Source organism: Camelina sativa, chromosome 16 (assembly GCF_030686135.1).
Source record: "Camelina sativa cultivar CO46 ecotype springtype chromosome 16, ASM3068613v1".
NCBI classification, from domain to species: Eukaryota; Viridiplantae; Streptophyta; class Magnoliopsida; order Brassicales; family Brassicaceae; genus Camelina; species Camelina sativa.
This window is the reverse complement of record NC_141895.1, coordinates 25,182,780-25,209,724: the sequence shown is the minus strand read 5'-3', so window position 1 is coordinate 25,209,724 and position 26,945 is coordinate 25,182,780. Positions and strand designations below refer to the sequence as shown.

The following is a 26,945-nucleotide window of genomic DNA, read 5'->3' as shown; positions in this document are numbered from 1 at the left end:
TTGTACTAGAATATGGTGAGTGGGGGACTGAGGGGTGTCGTGAGATAAGAGGATTGTTGTGACAAAAGGAGGCAACAATTTGAGCCATTGGTTCATATTTTTTTTTGCAACCGAACAAATTGAAGTTTTCTTTTAGAAATTTTATTTTTAGTTTATCTGAAACCTCTAAAAGTGACTGACACTAGAAGTCGTCATCATCATGACTTCGCGTTCGTGGGTACCGATACGCTCTGCCGTTTAAAGATATTATGTTGTCCCCATCTTTAGTTGTCAATTTTTTTATATAGATTTATCACACGTCGGACAAAAATCATAATAATTCGTATATATATGACTCGGAGGTACCTAGTTTCCTGAAAAGCCCTAGAAGGAATTCAAATCGGGGAATGGAACGCACATGGAGGTCATTGTATTTGAGGTTCACCAAACCAATACATACCAAAATAAGAGAGGATATTAATAAATACTGACCTACATTTTAATTCATTAAATATATGGGTTTTCCTTAAAATGTATTTGGTAATTAAATGGTACAAACAAATTTATTGAGAAAATTTCAAAGAAGGAAGAGAACAGAAGCGTAGTAAGCAATTCAGATCTGCAAACTTTCTCCTTTACTTTATGGACGCTATGATTCAGAATAGATCCTAAGTTAATAACGACGACCTAGCTTCAAATATGCTCTAACTACAGCTATACATGGTTCCTGATTTTCTACTTTGAGAATGTCATCTTCACTATGCAGTTTCACAAAAACATACATATCGTATTTCATTTAATCCCAATGTATAGCAGTAGTTAGAGCATATTTGAAGCATATTTGAAGCTAGGTCGTCGTTATACATGTATATTAGACCAAACATGCCCTAAATAAGATTCAGCAGTTTCATTTAATCCCAATGGTTCTAACTTCTAAGTAATGTCATGTCCAAATAAAGTACACTCAACGAGCTCCGCCCCATATGTCTTCCAAGACAATGTAAGCAATCATAGATCTTCTCAGATTCCGGTCTCGATTTATCCCTAACGATGAACTCAACGAAAACTCCATTAACCTCGATAGAACTACAACCAGGAATCTTCTCTACACCTCTCTCGTTCATCATCCTCCTCGCTCTCTTTGCATCTTCCCACATATTAGCCTCTCCATACATGCCATCCAACAACACATAGATCCCACTATCAGTCGGATCAAGTTCGAGAAGCTTCTTAGCCGCTTTCTTCCCCAATGCAACATTACCGTGCACCCTGCAACCGAATAATAACGCTCCCCAAACTGCAGCATCCGCCTCCATTGGCATATTTTCCATGAGCTTGTCCGCTTCTTCCAATAGCCCGGCTCTCCCTAGCAGATCAACCATTATAGAGTAATGTTTCGGTTGGGGATTTAGGTTGAATCTAGACTTCATCTGAGAGAAATAATCACGGCCTGCTTGGATCAATCCAGCATGGCAACAAGCTGACAGTAGCCCTATGAAAGTGATCTCGTCAGGGGCTAATCCTGCATCAATCATTTCATCAAAGTATGATATAGCAGTGGATGCATCTCCGTGAAGTGCTAAACCTCCGATTATAGCTGTGTATGTAAGCGAGTTTCTTGTTTGAATTCCGTGAAAAACATTAATAGCTTCCGAGATGTTACCACACTTGGCATACATGTCGACCAATGAAGTTCCTAGCGCAACGTTGAGACTAAGATTGCGTTTCTCGATGTAACGATGAATCCAAATGCCAACATCAAGAGCACCAAGCTGAGAACACGCAGAGAGGCAATGGATCATGGTGATTTCATCAGGCTTTGTGTTACTCGTTTGCATCTCCTGGAACAATGCCAAAGCGTCTTGACCACGCTTGGCTTGGACTGATCCACCGATTATTGCATTCCACAGCACAACATCTTTTTCTTCCATATCATCGAAAAGTTTCCTTGAAACATCAAGCAGACCACTTCTAGCATAGCCTGAAATGATCGTAGTCCATGACACGATTGTTCTCTTTTCCAAGTTATCAAATATTCTCCGCGCCTCGTGAACATCTCCGCATTTTGAAAACATATCCATCAGAGAATTCGCAAGAGGAACTGTTAATCTCAGTCCGTGTTCTTTAATGTATTCATAAAACTCTTTCCCAAGATTCAAATTCCCCAACATTGCACAAGAAGAAACCAAACCAATCATCGTCACATCATCCGGCTTAACTCCTTGAGACTCCATTTTCTTATAAACCTGTATCGCCTTCTCTGCATCCCCAATCTTCTTATACCCATTAATCAAACAATTCCAAGAAACCAAATCCCTCACAGGACTTTCATCGAACACCTTCTGCGCATTCCCCATATCACCACAAGAAGCAAACATATGAATCGACGCGTTATGAACATGACTAACCAATTCCAATCTCAGCTTTAAAACATGCCCGAGAATCATGTGACCTAAACTATTCAACCCAAGATCAGCACAAACCTTGAATAAAACAGGGTAAGTGAAATGATCAGGTCGACACTCACAACAACCATGTCTAAGCATCTGCTTGTATAACAAAAACGATTCTTTAGGACTCTCGCTCTCGGAGAATCCTCTAATCGTTACATTCCAAGAAAACGCATTAGGGTTATCAACACCTCTCAGAATCTTCACACAGTAATCGAGATACCTTGATTCTGATAACGCGCAGAAAGCAATTAACCGGCTTGAAGCGAATGGGTCTAGAATCAAGCTAGTGAGAACCATCTGAGCTTGAATTTGCTTCAAATGGAACAAAAACTTGCATTTTTCGAGCAGTGAAAGAAGAGGGTTGTGGAGAACGAAGCTGTGAGTGGAGTTCCAGTTTATGGGTTTGTCTCTGTGATGGGGAAGGGATCGAGTACGACGCTGAGAATAAGAGTACAGCGAACGATTGAGTTTTGGTATGAGAGGACGATGAAGAAGAAGAAGCTTGGCCTTTCTCACATTCGATATGTTCATCGGCCGTTAATTGTCGCCGGCGAATTCGCCCGGAGAAGATTCAGAAGAACTTATATGTAAGCAAAATTACCGAACCGAATGGTTATTAACAATTCTGAACCGGTTTCATCAAATTGAAGCTGAACCGAATCAAACCGAACCAAATATCTCTAATTAAACCAGATTCAGTGATGCTGTTTTAAATAGAATCTGGGCCATCAAACGAAAGCCCTAAAGCCCATTAACAAAGCCTGAGAAGAAAACGAAGAAGAAACAAACACACTTCTCTTCTTCAGTTCTTGTAAAGTTTTACTCAGAGATATTATTTTTCGAATCCGGCGGCGGAAACCGAACTTTTTTTTGGTTCCATCGGAAGCTGCGAAGATGGGAAGAGGAGGAAGACACAGAGGTCGTTCTCAGAGAAAAGATTTCAAAGAGAACAGAGAAAATGTTTGGAAACGTTCTAAATCCGATACTACCGTTGATGGTTCCGATAACGCCGCCGCACCGGAGCAAAAACCTACTTGGGAACCTATTATCACTGTTAACCCTAATTTCGAAGAGTATTACAAGGTAACATATTCGCGATTCTATATTGGATTAATGGATTTGATTTTTGGTTGTGGTGGTTTTAAACTCTTGTGTTTGTGTTGTTAGGAACAAGGGGTAGTGAAAGCTGAAGAGTGGGATTTGTTCATGGAGATTCTTCGTAAGCCTTTACCTGCTGCATTTAGGGTTAACTCCAAGTAAGTAATGCTACTGTGTTATTTGTTCTTAGTCTCAATGAGGGTTTAGGGTTTAGTCTTGGATTGCTTACGAGATGCTTCTTTGTTTCCCACTTTTATGAACTGCAGTGGCCAGTTTTGCGATGAAATTATATCAATCTTGGAGAATGATTTTATGAAATCACTTCAGGCAGAGGTAATACAATGTTTGTGATTGTCATTTTATACGGTCTATCTCTATTATACTCAGAAACTTATTTATCTCATATTGGTTTTTGCTTTTTAAGGCCATAGAAGGTGGTGAATTGGAGGCTATTAAGCCCTTGCCTTGGTATCCGAAGAATCTTGCTTGGCATTCTAATTTTTCTCGAAAGGAGATTAGAAAAAATCAGACACTTGAGAAGTACGTTTTCACTAACATATGAATGCTTCTAGTCACTTTATATTTACTAGAATGACCTATTAAGGTTATTTAAGCATTTCTAGTTACTTTGTGTATGGTTTAAGAACTAGTGTGTTTGTTGTGCTAGACACATGATGGGTTCTTCATTGTGGTCTTTTCAGGTTTCATGAATTTCTGAAGTTAGAAAATGAAGTTGGTAACATCACTAGGCAGGAAGCTGTTAGCATGGTAAGATGGTTTAATACTCTTTTCCACCATTAACATTGCCTTGTTGTTACAAACATTTACAAAGCGTTGTTTAATTTAATCGTGCAGGTACCTCCCCTCTTCCTAGATGTACATCCAGATCATTTTGTACTTGACAGTGAGTGAATTTTCATTTGATATTGTTTTGAGACCTAGAAATTTCTAAAGGCTCGCTCAAACAAGTATCTGCCTTGCAAAAAGAAGAAATGACCATGACTAAATTCGCTTTCCTGGAAAGTATGAAATCAATGGTTACTGATCTATTATCTTTGTCTCTAACAGTGTGTGCTGCACCGGGTTCCAAAACTTTCCAGCTGCTTGAGATTATACATGAAGCATCAGAACCAGGATCTCTACCTAAGGGACTGGTTTGTGTTGCTATACATATCTTTTATTTTCTAAATCTGGTGTTAGGTAGATAGATGATTTGATTGTTCTTCCCTTAATAATCAGGTGGTGGCTAATGATGTTGATTTTAAAAGATCTAACCTTCTCATTCACCAAACAAAGAGAATGTGCACATCCAACTTGATAGTGACGAATCATGAAGGGCAACAGTTTCCTGGTTGTCGTTTGAACAAATCCCGAGCTTCCGAGAAAGGAATAAGTGAAAGTATGCCCATTAATCAACTTGCCTTTGACCGTGTTCTGTGTGATGTTCCATGCAGTGGTGATGGTACACTGCGCAAGGCTCCAGATATCTGGCGGAAATGGTATTTTCACCTTTGCCATTTTAAGCCTATCGGCAATGTTATGAGGCAATATATGGCATTGGTTCTTGAATTTCTTATTACTTTTGGTTTCTGTACAGGAACTCTGGAATGGGCAATGGACTTCATAGCCTTCAGATTATTCTTGCTATGAGAGGTAATTTTTTTAATTTTTTAACATGTCTCAAATGGAATTGCTTGTAGAATGACCTTGCTATTGTAAACATGTCTGCTTGGTCTTGTCCAGGTTTATCTCTGTTGAAAGTTGGTGGAAAGATGATTTACTCAACTTGCTCAATGAACCCAGTGGAGGACGAAGCTGTTGTTGCTGAGGTAATATTTCAAACAACTTCTTTACGTTTCATTATAAACCTGTTATAGCTGTAACCGCATAATAACCCTTGCTTGAATTCAGATTCTAAGGAGGTGTGGAGACTCTGTTGAACTTTTAGATGTTTCCGATAAGCTTCCTGAACTTATACGAAGACCAGGTCTAAAGAAATGGAAGGTCAGTTTCTACCTTCACTAACGATTGAACAAACCCTCATCTCTAGAATCGAGTCGGATTTACTCATTTTTGTTTGCCTTGTCTTTGTTTAATTCAGGTGCGTGATAAGGGTGGGTGGTTTACTTCTTACAAAGACGTTCCACAAAACCGTAGAGGCGGAGTTCTTGTGAGTATGTTTCCTTCTGGGAAAAACATCAAGGACTTGACTAATGGATCCGAAGAAACAGATAATCCTGTGGTGGATGCTACTCCTGATGAAGCAGCCGAGGAAGTCTCTGATCTTCCACTTGAACGTTGCATGAGGATAATGCCTCATGACCAGAACACCGGAGCCTTCTTTATCGCGGTCCTTCACAAAGTTTCTCCCTTACCAGGTGAACTTTTTTTCTTTTGGGATAACTTCTGGTTTGTTTATTCACCTATGGATCTGTAGAACTTATCTGTAGTTTACTCACAGAATTTCAGGAGAAACCAAATCCAAAAAGGAACTCTTCTGCTAAGCCTGCTGACTCGACAGAAAAGTCTCCGAGTACAGAAGCTGTTGTTACAGTGGATGAGAGTGCAGCGGAAAAAGTTATTGAAGCAGATTTAAACAATGAGAAAGATGATAGCTTAGAGCCTGAGAAGAAAATAACAGAAGGAGAAAGCATCACAGAAGATAAAGAAGCTACTTCGAGTAATGTGGGAGACAAGAGAAAAGTACCGATGCAAGGGAAGTGGAAAGGCTTTGACCCTGTTGTTTTCGTGAAAGATGAAACAGTAATCAATGGCATCAAGGAATTCTACGGTATCAAAGATGAATCATTTCCATTGCATGGTCATCTCGTGGCAAGAAACAACGACACAAGCAGCGTTAAGAGGATTTACTATGTTTCAAAATCGGTTAAGGAAGTTCTTCAGTTGAATTTTGCAGTCGGGCAGCAGCTTAAGATCGCTTCTGTTGGCCTCAAGATGTTTGTAAGTACAATATTCTTTCCTCACTTGTTGTTTCGGTTGATTAAGCGCAAGCTGCAAAAGTGAAACTTAAGAGTTGTTGCAACTAATTGAAACACAGGAGAGACAATCGGCAAAAGAAGGTTCAAGCACGCTGTGCCCATTCCGCATATCATCCGAGGGACTACCTGTGATCCTTCCATACATCACTAAGCAAGTACTTTACACCCCAATGGCAGACTTCAAACTTCTATTGCAAGACAAATCGATCAAGTTTATGGATTTTGTCAACCCACAGTTGGCCCAGAAAGCAACTGACCTTGTCATGGGAAGCTGCGTGGTGATTCTCAGTGATGGTGCGTATTAATTGGTTTTCATAAGATAATATTTTATTTTTGATCGCGTAGTGTGTGAATTTCATGGTTTTGCTGGTAACCTCAGGTGAAGAACCAGTAAAAGTGGATGCGTCAACAATAGCCATCAGTTGCTGGAGAGGGAAGGCTAGTTTGGCTGTAATGGCCACTGCTGCAGATTGCCAGGAGCTGCTAGAGAGATTTGCCGAGAAAACACCAAAAACTGAAGGTGGTTCGGTAAACGAAAGCAATGGCGATTCAGTAAATGGAAGCAATGGCGATTCAGGCGGTCCTCAAGCTATGGAAACAGCTTAAAACTCTCCTATATAACTTCAGTTGTACTGCTTTTTGAAAAAAATTCCTCATCACCTCCAAATTCTTTTTCATATAAGCATCATCATGATGACTTTTGATGGAAGGACATAAAAAAGAAACAAAGATTTTGTTCTAATTTCTAAACCTCTTTATATTTCAAAAATCTGAAAGTACAGGACCAATTAACAATGTTTGATCGTGTAAAAGATCTCAGCCAAAAGAGTGTTTCTCTACATTTGTAGAGTTTAGTGCCGAAGTCTCTAAGAAAGAAAGTCCTTTCTCTGCAAATTCTTTGGCATCTGACCTCTGATTCTCTTAATCCGTCTTGTTTACGGATCAGGATGATGACAGTGTTCTTATCGGCGTGTGCTCGTAGTTCTTCTAACCATCGAGAAATGTGCTCAAACCTTTCGCGTTTTGTCTTGTCGTAAACCAACATTGCACCAACAGCATCTCTGTAATACGCACTTTTAACAGCCAAAGAACAAGAATGTCACTAATCAAAGCACCCACCACATTACTATAATACTATAGTAAAATGATAGCTTTGGAATCCACACTGAATTCAAAAAATGATAGCTTTGGAATCCACACTGAATTCAAAAAATGATAGTGAACCGAGCGAGTAGCTGCGACTTCCCTACCGTCTGAATCGCCGATCAAAACAACCTTGAACTCGTTGTCCACTTTACTTCCTCCAGCCATCTTCTTGACTGAGAGATTATTAATTTTAGATTTAGATTAGCGAGATACCATTACATTAATTACCCAAAGCATTCGGCGATCCGATTTAGATTTCGACAGGTGTATGTATAGCCAGCCGTTAGATGAGAACCAAAAATTGTTTTTAAGAAACAAAATTAAAAAAGTGGCCTATACAGGTATCGAATCTGTGACCTTCGCGTTATTAGCACAACGCTCTAACCAACTGAGCTAATAGGCCATTTGTTCTAAAGTCTCCATCGTATATTATAGTTGTTAAACTATCTAAGCTTAAGATTTTATATCTTTTACCATCCTCTGAAATAATCCCGTAGCCTCACTCTCATCTCCATTATTAATATATACTGAAACAATTTGATTAGTTTACATTAAGAAAGGAGAAAACTGAAACAATATGAACCTGTGACCTTCGTGTTCCATGTGATCTTTAGTTTTACATTTCCATCTTGAATCCTTGTTTTGATTAGCCACCAAAACTTGTTTTGCGATACCATATTAATTACCATTAAATTCCAAATATATACATCCTTATTATCAAGGCCGGTCTGAACAAATTAGAAATGGTGAAATGTAAATAAAAAAAACACACAAAAGCAATGGAGCCAAATTCTATTAACTAAAAAATTAAGCCATACGCTATTATTATATAATAATAGACTCTCAAGATGTGGCCTAGTTAAGTAATTTTCTTTTTTTGAATTGTGGTAATAGGTCTCTCTTATTAACATAACGCTTTAATTGTTGACTGAGAGGATCAGTTCTGCTTATTATTTACGGAATCTAAACTTGGATACCACACACACACACATATATATATATACAATTCAATCAGTATCTAACTGTCTTGTTCTTCTCTTTTGTTTGTAGAGAAGTTTGAGTTTCTCTTCATCCTCTCAAAGAAGGAGAAGAAAGCCAAGCATGCATCTAAGACCATTGAGCTTGCATCTAAGTCCCTTGGATTAAATTAAATCTCTTGTCCATGGGAGTAATCCTATTGCATTGTCCCTTCTTATGTTCACAAACACACTTGTGAGGGAGTTCAAGATGTTTCCAAGAATTTCCATTTGACATGTTTATTATCTAAATTCTATCAGGAATGTTCCCTCACGATGCAAAAATGAACATAGTTGAACAACGATCATAATAAGTTTGGTGATTTAAAAAAAAAAAAAAAAAGTTTGGTGATAAAATTTTAACTTGTTTTTTTTTTTTTTTCACACTTTGAATAGTTGACACTACTTTTTCACATTACGAAACTGGTTTTTTTATTTATAATTATTAATTGAGATAATAAAATACTAATATAACAAATCATATGTATAAAAAAAGAATTATACCAAAAAAGTTCTAGGACTAACTGAGCTAATGAGCCTTTTGGTGATATTTTATCACGTTAACCATAACCGAGAACAAAAAAACCAGTGTGATGGCTCAGTTTAAAAGAAGAGATTTTAAGACAAAAGAAACATAAAAAGTGGCCTATACAGGGATCGAACCTGTGACCTTCGCGTTATTAGCACGACGCTCTAACCAACTGAGCTAATAGGCCATTTGTTTATTTTGTTATAGGTAGAGAATTTAACTACACTAAATAGTTCTTGTAACTCTAAAAGAACCCTGCGATTTACTCTCGAGGACGATGGTATTGATTTCACAGTAAGATTTGGTTAAATTTTATTCAATATCGCCTTCGAATTTGGTTTTGCTCAGAATTCACTTTCTCGGGTTTTAACCGGGAGATTTGTGATCGATCAATCTTTACTGGGTTTTTGCAGAAGTATTTGAACTGGAGAAAACAACAATTCAATGGAGTGTGTAGTTCAAGGAATCATCGAGACACAAGTGCGTTTGCCTTTTTTTTCTTTTTGGGTTTACGAAATATTCCAAGTTAATTTAGCTTTGATTCGTTACCAAATCGAAAAACCCTAGCTTGAAAAATTCAGAATTTGATTAAATTATTGTTTTTTTTTTCTCTCAATTTTTGCAGCATGTTGAAGCTCTTGAGATTCTTCTTCAAGGTCTATGTGGTGTTCAACGCGAACGTTTGAGAGTTCATGAGCTGTGTTTAAAAAGTGGCCCAAGTCTTGGTAAAATCCCTTAATTCACATATTGAAAGCATCCTATGAATCATAACAAAACCACATTGTGAAATCTTTCCCCTTTTCTCTCAGGAGTTGTGTCCTCTGAAGTTAGGCTTTTATGTGATCTTGATCAACCAGAGCCCACATGGTACATCTCCTTCTTCATTCAAAGGAATGTAATTTATGACATCTCGAATCGTAGGACGGTTAGACCTGGTTGTAATAAGTTCTTGCTTCATTCAAAGGAATCTAATTTGTGAACTGTAGGACTGTTAAACATGTTGGAGGTGCAATGAGAGGTCCTGGAGCTGATCAAATCTCTGTTATGGTAAGAACTATGGTTGAAAGTAAAGTAAGCAAGAACGCCTTGCGTATGTTCAATGCACTCGGTTACAAACTAGACCATGAGCTTCTCAAAGTCGGATTCGCCTTTCATTTCCAACGGACCGCCAACATAAGTGTCTCTGTGTCTTCGGTTAATAAGATGCTCAAAGTTCATGCTATAGATGAGGCAGTTCCTGTTACACCTGGGATGCAGATTGTTGATGTGACAGCTCCTGCAACACCTGCGAATTACAGCGAAGTCTCTGCTGCGGTCTCATCTCTCTGCGAATTTCTCGCCCCGTAAGATCATTTTTGTCATTTACCCCTTGTAGTTTATTTTACAACACTCTGATCTTTGATGAGCTGATTCAACAATGTTATGTTTCAGGCTTGTTCACTTGTCGAAACCATTTAACTCCACGGGAGTTGTGCCAACCGCTGCTGCAGCTGCCGCATCTCTTATGTCGGATGGAGGAGGTACTGTATTGTAAACAGTTGGATCTTGTGTTCTATCTTGTCAGATCTTTAAGGTCCATTGTAGTCAATTTTATTTTTCAGATCACACAATGGCTGTGAAATCTCCTGAAGCATTAGAGTTGGATTTTTAATGAGTTAGGGATCTTTAATAATTGCGGAAGATTTTTGTTCTTCTCTCACCCTTTTGATAGTAAGATGTTCCATTGTTGTTACTAGACTGAAAGATTTTGAAGCTTCTTTGATTTGAAGTGTATTGTGTCTACCAGCTTAAGAAAATATGTACGTTTGACAAAAGCTTCGAACATGATTGAGATCAATGTCTTTCAGGAAAACTGAGACCAAAAACTTGATTGTTCATAGTTAAAAGCAATGGAAGAACTGGGCAATACATTGTTTCATTGTTGTCACTTGTGTCAGTAAATTGAAAAATTGGGAAGCTTTAGTTTGGGAGTATTGTGTCCACCAGCTTGACAATATTGTGTATTTTGTAGTAGCTTCGAACATGATTAAAGGTCATTCTTTAGTTAAGCAGAAATCTTTTACAATCTCTTCAATATGATATCAATTAAATTAAACATTTGTATTCGGTATTCATTGTACAATCTCTTAGATTAGGAAAACACTCTCGGTCAATCAGGATATGATATCAAATACATTAAACATTTGATTTCGTATTCATTGTACAATCTCTTAGATTAGGAAACACTTTATATTATATATGTAACGGTTACCCTCTTGAAAAAGATTTAACACAATTCAGTCACTGTCGGGTTTTTGTTTTTCCCTTTCTCTTATACTGTACTCCCTTCGTGTTTTTTTTTGTCAGTCACTGCGACCTTCTTCTTCACTTTCATTCGAAATAATCGAATCCATCCATACACACAACAACAAATCGAAACTGAATTATGTCAGCGTACGAGTATCCGAGGTTATCTCGTCTGAAGAGAAAGGGCAAGTCGATTTTGAGTTTATGCAGCAATTGGAGAATCCAGATCATCACGTCACCACAATGCAATACTCGGATCTCTATTGCAGAGTGAAAGACATGCTAGATAGTGTGGATTGTCCATTACAGATGAATTACAAGGATCTGATACGCCCCGAACCATCCCGGACCGAGTTTTTCATCAGTTCACTTATGAACTTTGCTCTACACAGGTTTGGCCTTCCTTCCTTCTTGCTTACAGTTATACCTCTGCAAAATTGAAGTTAGCTGAGTTCTCTCTCTAGTGATTCAAAAATTGATGCTCTCAATGATTATTTTTATGTACCAGAGATTCAAAAATGAATAAAATAAAAGAAAAGGCTGAGGAGTTGACTCTCCTTGACGAGGAGCGTAAGCAGTCGGAGGCAACGATTGCCCAGGTAATGCAACGAAAAAAAAAAACTATATCTATCGCATTAGATATCCATTTCTCTTCTTTCTGAATGGGTCTCTTCATGCAGTTGAATGCAGAGATTGGAGAATTTGATGAAGCCGCTGAATGGGATTCACCCTTTGTCCAAGAGCTAGAAGCGAGGATTGAAGAATGTTGTTACTTTATTCTAAATGTTGTTACTTTTGATCGTACGTTTACCATCATATTAACATTGAGGTAACAAAGTACATTTAACTATGGTTGCCTTTTGCAGGCATTCAAGAAAATTTCAAAGTCATCTTCGCAACTGCAGTTAATTAACGAACAGGTGACCAAGCAACAGAACTCCTTCCTCTTTCATTTCTTGTAGACTGTGAATCATGTATTGTATATGTGGAAACACACAGACCCTTCCAATTCTTGGTATACAATGTATTGTGTCTTTGGATATATATCTTTCATTTTTATGTGTGTTCAATGATGTTACAGGTAACCAATGCGAAAGCTGTTGACAAAGAATTCAAAGCACTTAAATCTAAGCTGAGCGAGGATGGAGTAGCGTACAAATCACATGAGGCGAAAGTGGCTGAGCGGGAAAGAATAGGCGAGTCATTGTTTATTTCTTCCCTCTTTAGATATTGTTCGTAATGTAATTATCTATTTCTCTCAACAGTGGAACGGTTGAACAAATCATTGAAACAACTAGAGAAGGAAAAAGCTGTCATGTTTGATGATTGGACAAATCAACTCAATAACCTAAAAGTGGAGGTTGAATCCAGAAGACGTGAACTTGAAGCCAGGCAAACGGATGTGGAATCAGTAGTAGCTGTGGTAATGCTCCCTTTCTTTTAATTACCTAACAATATGAGTTTTTGTTGTGTACGATGCTTCATCATCGCCTTCTAAGTTTTTCTTTGTTTATATATATCAACAGGTTGATGACAATAATGCCAAGATTAAGCAGGTGAGAGAGTCAGGAGAAGCTAAAGTGAAACGGTTAGCCGCTAAATATGAAGAGATCGTGAAGCAGGTTTCTTTCGTTACCAAAACCATTATTATTATTATTTCAGTGAATTTCGTCAAGATAAGACAGATCTATTATATATTCTGAAGATCATGAAACGTAGGCGGTTAAAATATGTTGATTCCCTGATCTGAACTTTGGAGTAAACAGTTAAAATATTTAACCATGAATACAAAAATGCTTTATGTTACAGCGAATTAAGAGATTTCCAAAAGTTAAAACACGTACTAAGCTTCTTCGTAAGACATATACTGAGTCTTGTTTTTGATATTTTGCAGTTTCGTGAATACAAGGTGTCGTTTGATGCGGTTCTACCAAGCCTCCCAAAAGGTCAAGGCAGTTCTGACTGAAGCTATATGAAGCATAATGAGAGAGGGATTCTCATCTCTACTTACCTCTTCTTGTCTTAAGACTTCTTTGATCTGCTGATCATTTATACCTTCCAACCGTCACAGGCTTTACGGTCCTATATGTTCCTCGATTAAAAATGATCGAGATAAATTAAGGTAGAGAGGGAAAGAGAGAGAGAGAGAGCTTGTAAATGACCACATTTCCTCTTCAAATGGTTAAAAGAGTCGATTAGATATTATTTGCTACAGTGTGACAAAAAAAAAAGATATTATTTGCTACAAAGACGAAAAGACAGTACTAATTTGATTCGAACTCGTGACCTCAGTCTCAAACACAAAAACAAAAACATAAAATCACCACTAGACTATCGAAATTCTTAATTGTTAAATACAAAGATGTATAAAGATTGATCATTCTTAGTTAATTAAGCAGAAGCTGTAATGTAAGTTTAGCCTTTAGAAAACATTGTTATAAAATATATGCTGTTAATAAATTTCAACTTGGGGTGGTGGCGCAGTTGGCTAGCGCGTAGGTCTCATAGCTACTGAGTGATCCTGAGGTCGAGAGTTCGAGCCTCTCTCACCCCAATTTACTATTTTTACTTGCTTGTCTGCTTAAAAATTCAGACGAAGTCATTCATTTTTTTTTCCATTATATTAGATTAAAGGTTTACAAGCTTCCTTTGAAAGAGGAGCCGACAAACAAGTTTTAAGGCTTGACTTGAAACCATAACATTGAGAAGATAAACGAAGGGGACAACAAGTCCTCTAGATAAAGAGTTGCCCCACAGAGGGAGGCCGCTCGTAGTGAAGGATGACCGACCACTGCTACATAGTCAGCCATTTTGATACCCGTTGACGTTGCAAAAGAACGAACTCGCTATTTGGATTCCGTACGTGTACCAAAGGTCCCTAGAAAGGGTGGTAACACGTTGGACAAGACGAGAGTCTTGAAAGATAAGAACCTGATAGGACACTTGGGGAGAATGTTGTATTGCCCAAATCTTTATGAACCTGAGAAAACACTTGAAAAAGGTCTCGACGTACTTCCAATATTGATTTTTCTGAGTGGACAGCAAACGCCAATGACCCAGTAGACAAACAATGAGAAATGGCTGAAATTCGCTTTACTAGCGTCCTTAGCTTCCACATGTAACCACACATGTTAAATTTCAACATCGGAATGTCTCGATTACCCTTAACCGGAATGTCAAAGATAATGACTAAAGGTTCTCGGCTTACAAGTATGTTCCTCCAGAAATATCTAGGGAGATCATGATATTGCAAGACCGGAAATGGAGTCATTCATTTTTTATTCTTGGAGCTTTGGAACTGAAACCCATTTATCATCATCCAGTCACCAATAAATTCCAATTAGAATGCCTATCTGTAAAAGGATCTTTGATTTGAAGAGTATTGTGTCTACGAGCTTAAATTTTTGAGAAAAACTTCGAGGATGATTAAGATCAATGTCTTTCAGGAAACTGAGACCAAAGCTTGATTGTTCATAGTTAAGCAATGGAAAAAATTGGCAATATGATGTTTCATTGTTGTCACTTGTCTTAGTAAATTGAAAGATTTTGAAGTTTTAGTTTCATTGTCTTTTGCAGAAGTTGTGTTGTAAGTTTCCGCCTTTATAAAAAACATATTTATGAAATATATGCTGTTAAGAATCAACTACAACATGGGGTGGTGGCGCAGTTGGCTAGCGCGTAGGTCTCATAGCTATAGAGTGATCCTGAGGTCGAGAGTTCGAGCCTCTCTCACCCCATTCTATGACTTTTTTACTGCTTGTCCTCTTAATTTCAGACCAAGTCGCAGTTCCTTTTTTGATTCTTGGAGCTCTGGAACTGAAAAACCCATTTCCAATCACCAATTAGAATGCCTATTTTTAAACCCTTTAGTACATTAAGACTCAAAATTCAGACCACAAGAAATGAATTCTAAACGTAACTTTTCCCAAGACTACAACAACAATCCCCCTCCACTTGCTTCTTTAATGCTTCCTCTTTTGCAAGAGCTATTACTAAATATCACAAGCCAGAGTTGAACAATGTATATATATAGAGATTCACATTGTCAATGTCAAAAAAATTGTGTTTCTAATCATCTACTGGTGCTATTAGCAGTCTTGTTCTTGCTCACATCAGCAAGCTCTTCAATAAGTTTCTTCTCCTCTTTGCTCAATCTCTTAGGTATCTCCACTTGCACCCTCACCAACTGATCCCCTCTCATATTACTTTTGTTCAATACTGGAACTCCCTTTTTCGCCATCACAAGCGTCGTGCTAGGTTGTGTCCCCGCTGGTACTTTCAAATCTACCGTCCCATCCACTGTTGGTACTTTCAGTGTTGTCCCTAAAATCGCATCAATATACGATATCTTGCAAGTGTAGAGAATATTTGTATCGTCTCGTTTCAAAACCGGGTCTGGTATAACTTCTATAACAACAAACAGATCTCCCGGTGACCCGCCTCTCTTCCCTGCATTGCCTTCTCCTCTCACTCTTAACCGGCTACCTGAATCAACCCCGGCTGGTACTTTGAGGCTTATCCGTTTCGTCTTCCTCACGCGTCCGTCTCCAGAGCAAGTACCACACGGTGTCGAGATCTCTCCAGTACCGTTACAGGAAGAACAAGTCATGACTTGTTGGAACACGCCGAGAGGAGTTCTTGCCGATGAAACCACTTGACCTTGTCCGCCACACGTGGTGCATTTGGTCGGTGTGGTTCCCGGTTTTGCACCTGAACCATCGCAAGTCCCACAGCTCTCCAGCCGAGATATCTCTATCTCTTTCTCCATCCCGAAAACCGCTTCTTTGAAGTTCAAGATTAGCGAGTAATACTCATCTTGACCATCCACGGCTCTGCTTCTTGAACCTCTACCCATTCCACCTCCTCCTCCCCCACCAAAGCCTTCAAATAGTGACTCGAATAGATCGAACGGATTACTGAAATCCTAATGAAAGTTAATATAAAAAAATCAAAACCAAGAAGTGATCAGAGAGTTGGCTTCGAGTGTCAATAAAGAATAAATCTGTAAATTTTGAACAACATACCCCCATGCCTCCCATCCCACCAGCACCTTTAACTCCGGCCTCACCATACCTATCGTAAAGAGATTTTTTTTCATCGTCTGATAAAACCTGCAGAACAAAATTTTGTTCTATAGTCAACAGAAACATAAAAAGGTTAAAAAACACCTCTAGAATTAAAAAAAACATCTCTAGAAGTTTGAACTTGCATAATGGAAACAAAGGAGAAGTTGGGGTTTCATTTCACCTCATATGCATTACTTATCTCTTTGAATTTCTCTTCTGCGCCAGGATCCCTGTAAGAACATAATAAACATGTAAACAAAATGGTCACAATTTTCTAACTTAGAATTATCAGTCTTGAAGGCACTGAAGACTGATACTTCTATATTTCAGTTTCTGAGCATTTCGTATTTCACTAATGCCTATGAGTTTTGAAGGTACACAATCTATGGAACAACACAACCTAAATTTCTAAGTTTTCCAGTCATCTTATTTTTTTTGGCATATCTTACATTTTGCTAACAGAGATCAAGGTTCTTATCTTGTACTTGAGTATCGATCCTAATTCCTATCCTCTTGTTCGCAAGATATACAGCACTAATCTTCATCAAATGAAGGTTTTCACTTACTTGTTCACATCCGGATGGTAATTCCTAGCCAGCTTCCGATACGCTGAAACAAGAGCAAAAAAAGATAAAATCAGTGTCATACCAAAGAGTACAAGTTAAAAAAAAACACAAAAAAATTAAATCATGGGTTTGATCATGCATGGAAATATATGCAAACGATCCATATACAAGAGAATCTCTCACATTCAGAAAAATGGAAACATACCACTTTTAATCTCAGATTTGGTTGCATTTTTGGAAACTCCGAGTACCGAATAGTAATCCTAGAAGAGCACACAAAAGCAATCAAGATCATGATAAGTAGTGAAGCTGAGATATGCGTATTGTGCAAAGGGAAGAAAGTAGGAACACATACGGCATCAGCTCTAACAGTGAAACGTGATCCTCTGCGAGGATGCATATTTCTGGACGATCCCGTCATTGACAAGAAAGGCAAGGACCCATATGAGAACATACTCGACTTTGAAGCTCCCAAACAATTTATTTGGTTCATGGAACTGCAAAAAGTTGTGAAAACACCCTCCTTTCAGATTATATAACTCTTCCTAAAACTATACCCTCCTTTTACACACTTTCCAAGGAACACTAATAAAACTCTCAGTCTAGAAATCACATAACACTAACTTATAATAGCAACTCTACGATGACTAATAATCTTAAGATGTGCAAAGTGAACAAAGTAAAATTCTTTGAAAGTCTTTAAACCAAACTAGTTTCAATTCTACTCTATGTCAAGAACTACTAAATGCAATCCAGAAAGAAAAAAAAAATCATACTTCTGTTGGCGAGTGGATTGGACTCTGCTGGGGTAATAAGCTCTGACTGCAAATTGAGGACGAATACTCCATTGAGCAACACATGTACTTCCAAATTGTATTGAAGCCATATATTCTCAGCTCAATAATACACACTCCCTGCAAACACAATTAGGTTAGCTTTTATTACTCTCTCTATAAACGCAGAGTGCTAAACCCAAACCCTTGAGCAAAAAACAATACAGATTTCAAAAATTCATAGACAAAACATCAATTTCAATTTCAGTTTAACAAACATACTTCAAAAGTTCAAACAAGCAAGCAAAGACCCATCACAACACATATACATAGGAGTTGTTCATCAACTAGATTTGTATATATATATATATATATATAAAAAAAGGCAAAACATTTCTAACAAAATCCGATGTGGGTTGTTCGAAAAAAACACGAGCTGGTCGGGTAATTAAATTAAGCGGCGGATTCCATACGCCGCAATTTTTGCCCAATCCAGGGTTAAAAGCAAAGGAAACTATGTGAAGACAGAGAATGAGTTCTCTCTCTCTAATGGAGTAAGGTGAATCTTACCGTAATCAATGGTGTACGACGGGAGAAGGAAGAGGCGAAAGAGAGAGAGGGAGAGAGAGAGATAAGAAAACTGATGATGATGAGTTTAGTTTAGACTTAAGACAAGAAGAAACGAATGAAAGGAGTTCGCTAGAAGAACGTAGCCCTTTTTTTCTTAATTTTTACCATTTTTTTTAAAATGAAATCAAGACAAAAAAAAATTATATTAGGAAGGAATTAGGTTGTAAATTATTTTTGAAAAAAAAAAGTTTATAGATGAATAATATGGAAATTCAGTTAAAATGAAAGTGATATCTCTCTCTACTTTGTTGGTATTATCTCCATTTTTTGTTTTTATATTTTATATAATTTGTTAAATATAATAATATTGTCTCTGTTGTAAAAAAAAAAAAATGTTTTTAGGACAAAAATCAACATTTTTTAAAAAAGTAATCAAATGAAAGTATAATTTACTTTTTGTCGCTACCACTTTCACTAGTAAAAAAGTAAGAGCAGGAGCTGATCGAATCTGTGTTATGGTAAGAATGTATATATATATATATATGGTTCAAAGTATAGTAAAGCAAGGACATGTTGTATCATTGTTAATGGTTAGATGTGTTTTGGTTTTATGTAATGAATTGTTCAGATCACGTAATAGGTGTCAATTCTCGTGAACATTAGAGTTGGATCTTGAAAAATCAAAAACTCGCATAAGATTTTTCTTCTTTGTGTCAGTAGTAGATTTGGTTTCCGAGTCTTGTGTCTACACAGCTTAGCAGTCTTGTAAGATCACATTCCCAATATGGCAATATCTATATCTTTTCTTTCGTAATCATCTTTTGGTACTAGCTAGTGGCGATTTAGCAGTCTTGTTTTTTTGCTCATATATATCAACAAGCTCCTCAAGAAGTTTCTTGTCCTCTTTGCTCAATCTCTTATGTATCTCCACTTGCACTCCCTTTTTCGCCATCACCACCGCTGCTTTCATTCTTGTCCCTAGAATTGTATCATTGTAGGAGATATCTTGCAAGCCTAGAGTATATTGGTTATATATAGGTACGTACCAATATACTCTAGGCTTGCAAGATCACCCGGTCACCGCCTCACTTCTCTTCTCCGATATGCTGAAACAAAAGAGCATGGAAGTATGAATCAATGTCATAATTACTAGAAGTACGATTCATAACAAAACACAAAGATCCATTATATCCAGTGATTCTGTCACATTTAGATGAAAAAAAAACTCGAAAACATACCGCTTTTAATCTCAGATAAGGTTGCACATTTTGAAACTCCGAGGACTGAATAGTAAACCTAGAATTGCACACAACCAACCATAAGCAATCAAGATCATAACAAATCAGTGATCTAAGCAAGGCCCTGTTCGTTTCATCATTTAGCATTTACATCTAAATGATCTATTTAAATGATACATCTAAATAGTTCATCTCAATGTCAAATGATCCAACAAACAAGATTAAAAAAATAGTTCATTTGGATGGTTTTATCACGAATTCCCTTGTTATTTTTGGATGAACCATCTTCATCCAAATGGTCCAATTAGAATCATCCACATGAGTTTCAAAATTTTGCCTAAAATTTTAAAACTCATATCAGATGATCTATGTGAATGATTCTAGATGATGCTATTTTTTTTGACAAAAACGAACAACATTTGAATGGTTCATTCAGATGGTCCATCCAAATGATAAAACGAACAAGGCCCAAGTCACAGGAACACATACTGCATCAGCTCTAACAGTGAAGTGAGATCCTCTTCGGTTCCACATATTTCAGGACAACAAGGGCAAGGACCCATGTGAGAACATACTCGACCTTGAAGCTCCCAAAAAATTTATTTGGAACTGCAAGGTTGTGAAATAAGGATATTTAACTCCTCCAATAAATCAAATATATAACTCCAATAAATTTGGATCATAACTGCAAATTTATTTGGATCGTGGAACCTTTTAACGATATGTGATTCAGATATATAACTCCTCCAATAATTCAAAAACCACTAAATAAATCAAGAACTAAATACAATCCAGAGACTTTAACAGTAAAAAATCATACTTTTGTTGGTAGATTGGTTCGAATCTGCTCGGATAATAAGGTCTCACTGCAAATTGAGCAAAACAAGTACTTCCAAATTGTATTAGAGCCATATTAATTTAGTTAGCTCAATTACACTCCCCTGCTATTTACACAACTAAAATAGCTTCAGGGCCTCTTTACTTCTTCTATATACAAATGTACAAGCAATCGTGAATCAAATGCTACAGCCCACCAGTCCTAAGAAGACAAAAAATAAGCCGAAGGGACACTTTGTCGTTTCGATGGGTTTTAAACAAACTAAAACAGAGGAGAGAGATATAGACAAAGAGGCGAAAACACACATAGATTTATGTACCTTAATCAATGGTGATAGAAAACGGTAGCTTCGATACCAAGTCAAGAAGCCAAGAAGATCTCGAAACAATAGGGAATCGAAAATCCTAAAAAATTGTCGAACACGAAAAGTTTACGGAGAGTGAGTGTTCGGTCGGCTAAAAAAGCCCTAACAACTACACTATGTAAATGTTTTATTTTTACATTGGGATTTGGGATAGTCACTAAAATTGGTCTAGTGGTAGTGGGTCTGTAAAATTCACATCTTCAACATATTTTGGTTTTTTTCGTTTTCTTTTCTGCACCCACAACAATATCAATCCAATATATATGGTTTGGTGAATTCATCGTATTGTGAGAACTTAAAATAATTGAGAAATTGAAACATATTTTTGAAAAAAATAATAATCAGTTTGGGCTCCTCATTGATCGTTTCTTACTTTCTTTGTTGTAATCACTTTTATTTTATTAAAATTTTTCATTTCTTACAACAACAGTTAAAATTTGGAGCTAAACCAATACATCCTCCATCAGAATACCCCCTGAATTGTGTACACTCCACCTTGCATTCAACATCTGTAAAAGCTTGCTTACATGGTTTAATGCAATAATCATATCCAAATCCATTGACCGCTGCATAAATATAACTGAGTTAAAAAAATATATATATATATACATACACATGTACATATAAATTGGTTTTTACTAATTTGTTTGTTAAAATAAAATATTCAAAATTTACTTTATAAAATAATCAAAGACAGAGGAACAATAATAACATACATGGTGAGGCTAAAGTGTTGGAGTTTGAAAATGAAGTTGCCAGTACTATAAGAACAAAAAAGAAAAAAGCTTTTGTCATACTCATTTGTTTGTTTCTAAATGTTAGGTTTGTTGTAAAAATGAAGAAGTCCTACAATGCTTTATTTATCATGACTCGGTCGATGGTTTGAAAAGTAAGGGGGACGAGAAAAATAGAAAATTTGACCTACAGTTGTAAAGAGATAAGATTCTCATTATATAGTCAAAAATCTTACAATAAAGATCATTAGATTAAATGTAATATTTGACTGCATGAATTAGAGGGTGTATTGAAACAATGATTTGATAGGATTTTATAGGATTTAGGAAATTTGAGATTTGAAAAGAGTTTTTAGAATATTTGGTAGAATTGTTGGATATTTCATTTTAAGAAAGAGAAAAAAGTTTGTGATTTGGTGAGATTCAAAAAGATTATGTCGGGTGATTTTAAGAGATTGTTTTAGAATAAAAATAAAAAAATTAGATTTCAACACAAAATTGAATAGGCAAATAACACAGGCAGCGATTCAGCAGTCTCATAAACTTCCTGATAATGGCCTAACGCGGTGGAGTACTGTGGTGGTTTTAGACGTGGAGAAGATGGGGAGCCAATGAAGAACAGAACGTCTCGTGTGGGACAGAAAAATCGTAGATATCCTTGTTGGCCCTCCATTGAAGGATGAAGTGATGAAAATCATGCTCATATATAGAAATAATTTATAGTTGGCCACAGTACTAGATTAGATTCAAGGCTTGTTGTCGTTGGTGGTGGCCATCATGCCATGGTCACGTTGAATTGGAAGTAAAATGCAAATGTTGTAAGGAAGAGCTATTATCGTTGTCTCCTTTTTCCAGAGAGGAGTGGTTACTGGATTTTTTTTTTTTAACAAATGCTTCAAATAACACCTCTAAAGGTGTGAATTTTATTATTTGGATTTCTTATGCAAAATTGTATCTAAAAATTCTAGTGATAACGGAAAGAAACAAACAACAAGTAGAGTATACCATTAAAAGAGTTGATTTGAGTTTTTTTTTTTGAAATCTTAATACCATTAAAAGAGGAGTACAAAATTAGGAATGTCCAAAATTTCTTACTTAATTACTCAAATTGTGTGAATTAATTATAAAGGAGATGTTTAATTGAAATTAAGAAGGGTATTTTTTATTATTAAAAACAAATAAAAAAGATTGATCCGTTTATTGTGAAGATCCTCGTGTTTTTGAAGATTCAAACCATGGCTGAATATAGGACTCATTGTTCATTGTTATATCTTAAAGTATACAATATATACAATCTAAACAACCGAGTGAAACGCTGAAAGCTAATGAGAGAAAAAATGATTAGGCAGTTTATCTTGTTGTCTTGGGGAAGTTTCATCGTTGTCATTGTTATGATCCTTGTAATTGGAAAGAAGTAGAAGTGTTTATGTTAGAGATAATTTGATAACTCATAGGTAGAGGATCCATTGAGCCTCTTGATCTGATAAGTTCTTTGATGTTTGAGGACAAACAAAAGTAGAAGAACAATGGTCTATCTACCACGACCCTTGCCACGACCATTTCCACACCCAGGAGGACGTCCAAAAGTTTGTCCTGTTGCACTTGTGTTAGCTAGAGCACTTGAATGTTGTGGAACTTGTGATTGTTGTGTTGATTGGCTTTGAACAACATGTGGTGTCGATTGGCTTTGAGCAACAAGTAGTGTTGGTTGGGTCTGAGCTCTCTGCCACCTCTTTGGTGCATTTAGGATGCTTCATGGATCATCATTATCATATCAGAGTTGTGATGTGTTAACCTTGCCATTACTATTTCATATCATATTAAAAATACATGGCCAAATTAATTACCAAACTTTTCCTCAGTCTTCCTTTCTTGCGTGTATGAGCTAATTACACAACTTGGTTTTTGCAAGTTCCCTTATTGTGACCTATTTGCTTACAATTTCTACAGGTCACAAATTTACCTTCAAGCGTGAGATTTGTTGGATTACTTGATGATTCACCTGGTTCTTTTATCTTATCAAACTTCTTTGGACACCCTCATTTTTTCCTCTTATCAGGCACAAAAATTGGAACTTTGCATGTTCTCCTCCACAATCTTTCCCCATTTACAGAATATCTGTTATCCTTGTAAGTAGCTTGCCAAACGGTTACGAACCCTAGTCGCTTTTTTTCTGGGTTCGCGATTTTTCTGAATTGTGGCAATGAAGAGAACAATGTTCTAGAGACTTTTTAATTAAGTTCTACTTCTGTTAGGTTGCTAAAACTAGAATGATATTGTTTAGAATTGAAGTTTAAGTTCCTTGTTATTCGGTTTTTGTTTTGTGACTTTTAGTGGTTATTTATTGGTTTAATATTTTTGGTGTTGTTTTCGCTGGTTTGCTGTTGATTGTTGGTTGTTTAATTCGGTAGGCTGATTAGTAAGTATGAGATTGTTCATTGATGAATTAAAAAAAATGAGTTGGGTTGTTAACTTAAGAGATCACAATTTCTAACAATTTGTCGAAAGTCACAAAAAGAACATTCTGGTCATGGTGGACCTTCCAGATTTTCATCATTACCAAATCGAAGTCTGACTAACCAAGGTCTATTGCGATAACTTGCATTTATTTCTAATATTTCTCAAAGATCATTTTGATAACTAGGGCTGGGATGACCATACAATAACAACAAATATATAAACCAATTTCATTGAGTTTGAGTATTTGACATAACAATCTACATGGTTTGCTGACTGAACCATGGCTAGTATAAGGGAGGTTCACAATTGGAGGGAAAACCATTTTCTCTCTCTCTCCCTCTCTTTGTGAAATTATTTAGACTTATAACAGTTCAATAAGATTAGTTATTGAGCATACAAGAAATCAAATCACCAATTTATATTAAAGATAATTTCTATCATTTCTTACAACAACACTGAAATTTTGGTGCTAAACCAACACACCCTCCATCCGAGTACCCTTTTAACTTTGTACACTCAAACTTGCAGTCAGTGTCTGTATAATGCGGTAAACATGGTTTAATGCAATAATCATATCCAATCCATTGACAACCAATTTAATGATAAAGAAAAATAATTCACACATATACATATAAAATTGGGTTTACTAATTTTTTTTTTAAATAACATATTCAAAAATACTTTATAAAATGATTCAATATAGAGGAGAAATAACAACATACATGACGAGGCTAAAGCGTTGGAGTTTGAAAACGATGTTGCTAATACTACAAGAATACAATCAGAATTTTTTTTTATCATATTTATTATTTTCTCTCTGATTTTTCTTTTTTTGGTAAAATTAAGAAATCTCTGCAATGCTTTATTTATAGTGACTCTTACTCTCGATGGTTTTGAGAAAAATATAGAATTTGACTGACACTTGTAAAGAGATAAGATTCTCATTAAATAGTCAGAAATTTAACAATAACTATTATTGAATACATTAAATTCAATGCAATAACTTTATATATTGTCATTAATGTTAGAAAAGTTGAAATCATAATTAAATAGCAAATCCCTCCTATTATTAAATCCAAAGTACAAATAAGAAATAATTTTACTAAAGGTAATTAATTACAATCAAATATCATTATAAAGTACATGATAAAATCAAATCAAATCATTAAGGGTTCATTAATAATTGTACATTAGATAGTTAGGATATATTTCGGGTTATGAGTCAAACCCAAAATTAGTTTTTTTCTTCTTTTTCTAAACTATCTAACGTACAATTATTAAAAATCACTTCTCATAATCAAATCAGCATTATATTTTGCTAACAAAATTGATGGTTATAACCAATATTGGTCAAATGCTTCTTTAACAAATCTCTTGCCAATTTTCATTTACATTCACAAAGAGGGAATGCAATAGTGTAGCAATGCTTTAGCAAAGTATGGTTGTATTGATAAATTGTATTATGCTAATTCTGTATTGAAGCCACTTTGGCTACTTGAAACTTTGTGTAATGACATTTGCTAAATCAATATATTTTATTTTGGAGGAAAAAAAACTCAATATTAATCAAATTAAACTTATCTCACACAATTTCCTTACAAAAAAGCAAAAATCATAAGCAATCAAGACCATAACACAATATTGATCTAAGTCTAAATACATATATTGCATCAGCTCTAACTGTAAAGCGAGATCCTCTCCAATTATGCACAATTCTGGAAATGAAGGGCAAGGACCCATGTGAGAACATACTCGACCTTGAAGCTCCCAAACAATTTATTTGGGTCATGGAACTGCAAAAAGTTGTGAAATGAAAAACCTTTTAACGCTATGTGATTCAGATATATAACTCCTCCAACTAATAAGAAGTAAATCAAAAACCTCTAAATAAATCAAGAACTAAATACAATCCATATATTTAAACAGTAAAAAAACCATCCTTTTGTTGGCAGGTTGGTTTGAATTTTCTCAGATAACTGCAATTGAGCAAAGCACCTACTTCCAAATTATATTAGAGCCATAATTTAGTTCAATACACTTCATGCTAATGATACAGCTAAAATAGCTTTAGGCCTTCAAAATCTTGGTCTCTTACTTCTTCTATATATAGTACATAAAAAATCGTGAATCAAATTGTCACACCCTGGTTTCAAACTTGCGGAGAGGTTTAAAAGAATTGATTTGGTCACCTATGTCATCAAAATGCACTTATCTTTTCGGTCAAGGGTCCTGAGAGAACTTTATAGTTAAGCGTGCTTATGCTGGAGTAGTCTTATAATGCGTGATCTTCCGAGTAGTGACTGTCGGAACTGTGCGAGTGAAGACAAAACACAGGGAAAGATCATGTGGTGATTTGTAAAGACGGTAAACAAGTTTTTAAAAACCTTCCAGACGTAGCGAACCGACCGTCGAATATAGATGGGCTCACGGACGTAGTGAGAGGACGTGAGACCCATTAAGAAAAGTTGGCCCATGGACTAGGATTGGACATGGGGCCCACAAAGAGGTGGCGGTCGGGGTGTTACACAAATGCTATAATCCTTTGAGCGACTTGATATTCTTGTTTGTGATATTGCTTGTTGTATGATCCGTGTCTGCATTATCTTAGGTATCACTTGCATTGTTCCATTAGTACATGACCATAGTTGCATTGATGTATTATTAGTTAGGTAACAAGCATTAGGCGGATCATGTTATCCCATACGTCTGCTCTGTGTTGCGTGTAACTCCGTAACGTTAAGGTTTACGAAGGTTCAGATTGGGTCATGCTCGGCCGGACGCTACATGACTATGTAGTATGAAGGGATGTAGATCTCTTTTAGACTTTGTG

General features: G+C 36.4%; 5 protein-coding genes, 4 non-coding genes and 1 pseudogene across 12 annotated transcripts; 5 read left to right on the top strand and 5 right to left on the bottom strand.

Annotated features, from left to right (window-relative positions):
- Window positions 1-745: 745 nt before the first annotated feature.
- On the bottom strand, window positions 746-2,963 carry LOC104751879 (pentatricopeptide repeat-containing protein At2g22410, mitochondrial pseudogene; annotated as a pseudogene). The gene has a single exon (XR_015584826.1). The product of XR_015584826.1 is annotated as a pentatricopeptide repeat-containing protein At2g22410, mitochondrial pseudogene (transcript).
- Window positions 2,964-2,978: 15 nt separating this feature from the next.
- On the top strand, window positions 2,979-7,298 carry LOC104751878 (uncharacterized). The gene is made up of 15 exons (XM_010473925.2): window positions 2,979-3,515; window positions 3,600-3,688; window positions 3,797-3,863; window positions 3,955-4,070; window positions 4,232-4,298; window positions 4,386-4,434; window positions 4,599-4,684; window positions 4,770-5,029; window positions 5,128-5,183; window positions 5,274-5,359; window positions 5,442-5,534; window positions 5,632-5,908; window positions 5,992-6,491; window positions 6,589-6,823; window positions 6,909-7,298. The coding sequence occupies exons 1-15, from the start codon at window positions 3,327-3,329 to the stop codon at window positions 7,133-7,135; spliced, it is 2,397 nt and encodes a 798-aa protein (XP_010472227.2). The 5' UTR covers window positions 2,979-3,326; the 3' UTR covers window positions 7,136-7,298.
- Window positions 7,299-8,004: 706 nt separating this feature from the next.
- Window positions 8,005-8,078, bottom strand: TRNAI-AAU (transfer RNA isoleucine (anticodon AAU)). The gene has a single exon. It is a non-coding gene; the product is annotated as a tRNA-Ile (tRNA).
- A 1,255-nt stretch (window positions 8,079-9,333) lies between these two features.
- TRNAI-AAU (transfer RNA isoleucine (anticodon AAU)) lies at window positions 9,334-9,407 on the bottom strand. The gene has a single exon. It is a non-coding gene; the product is annotated as a tRNA-Ile (tRNA).
- A 22-nt stretch (window positions 9,408-9,429) lies between these two features.
- LOC104751877 (mediator of RNA polymerase II transcription subunit 18) lies at window positions 9,430-12,683 on the top strand. Of its 3 annotated transcripts, XR_015584827.1 has the most exons (9): window positions 9,497-9,700; window positions 9,846-9,945; window positions 10,030-10,087; window positions 10,207-10,563; window positions 10,652-10,740; window positions 11,567-11,898; window positions 12,015-12,105; window positions 12,187-12,426; window positions 12,588-12,683. XR_015584827.1 is itself a non-coding variant. In XM_010473923.3 (6 exons), the coding sequence occupies exons 2-6, from the start codon at window positions 9,665-9,667 to the stop codon at window positions 10,752-10,754; spliced, it is 654 nt and encodes a 217-aa protein (XP_010472225.2). In that variant the 5' UTR covers window positions 9,430-9,514; window positions 9,634-9,664; the 3' UTR covers window positions 10,755-11,034. The 3 variants fall into 3 exon arrangements, 2 of the variants coding, with proteins under 2 accessions (XP_010472225.2, XP_087348173.1); XM_010473923.3 differs by lacking the exons at window positions 11,567-11,898; window positions 12,015-12,105; window positions 12,187-12,426; window positions 12,588-12,683 and having other exon boundaries at window positions 9,430-9,514; window positions 9,634-9,700; window positions 10,652-11,034; XM_087492047.1 differs by lacking the exons at window positions 11,567-11,898; window positions 12,015-12,105; window positions 12,187-12,426; window positions 12,588-12,683 and having other exon boundaries at window positions 9,493-9,700; window positions 10,652-11,034.
- On the top strand, window positions 12,576-13,711 carry LOC104753936 (kinetochore protein NUF2 homolog). Its single transcript, XM_010476114.2, has 4 exons — window positions 12,576-12,702; window positions 12,772-12,929; window positions 13,033-13,128; window positions 13,401-13,711. Exons 1-4 carry the CDS (start codon window positions 12,576-12,578, stop codon window positions 13,470-13,472), a joined length of 453 nt encoding a protein of 150 aa, XP_010474416.2. The 3' UTR covers window positions 13,473-13,711.
- A 264-nt stretch (window positions 13,712-13,975) lies between these two features.
- On the top strand, window positions 13,976-14,060 carry TRNAM-CAU (transfer RNA methionine (anticodon CAU)). The gene is given in 2 exon segments: window positions 13,976-14,013; window positions 14,025-14,060. It is a non-coding gene; the product is annotated as a tRNA-Met (tRNA).
- A 1,098-nt stretch (window positions 14,061-15,158) lies between these two features.
- On the top strand, window positions 15,159-15,243 carry TRNAM-CAU (transfer RNA methionine (anticodon CAU)). The gene is given in 2 exon segments: window positions 15,159-15,196; window positions 15,208-15,243. It is a non-coding gene; the product is annotated as a tRNA-Met (tRNA).
- A 117-nt stretch (window positions 15,244-15,360) lies between these two features.
- Window positions 15,361-18,672, bottom strand: LOC104751875 (DNAJ heat shock family protein). The gene is made up of 8 exons (XM_010473921.3): window positions 18,482-18,672; window positions 17,915-18,052; window positions 17,494-17,635; window positions 17,344-17,401; window positions 17,139-17,181; window positions 16,754-16,802; window positions 16,531-16,617; window positions 15,361-16,430 (listed from the first exon to the last, which is right to left on the bottom strand). Exons 2-8 carry the CDS (start codon window positions 18,022-18,024, stop codon window positions 15,579-15,581), a joined length of 1,341 nt encoding a protein of 446 aa, XP_010472223.1. The 5' UTR covers window positions 18,025-18,052; window positions 18,482-18,672; the 3' UTR covers window positions 15,361-15,578.
- Window positions 18,673-21,294: 2,622 nt separating this feature from the next.
- Window positions 21,295-21,790, bottom strand: LOC147925940 (defensin-like protein 71). Its single transcript, XM_087492046.1, has 2 exons — window positions 21,638-21,790; window positions 21,295-21,487 (listed from the first exon to the last, which is right to left on the bottom strand). The coding sequence occupies exons 1-2, from the start codon at window positions 21,720-21,722 to the stop codon at window positions 21,333-21,335; spliced, it is 240 nt and encodes a 79-aa protein (XP_087348172.1). The 5' UTR covers window positions 21,723-21,790; the 3' UTR covers window positions 21,295-21,332.
- Window positions 21,791-26,945: the final 5,155 nt, after the last annotated feature.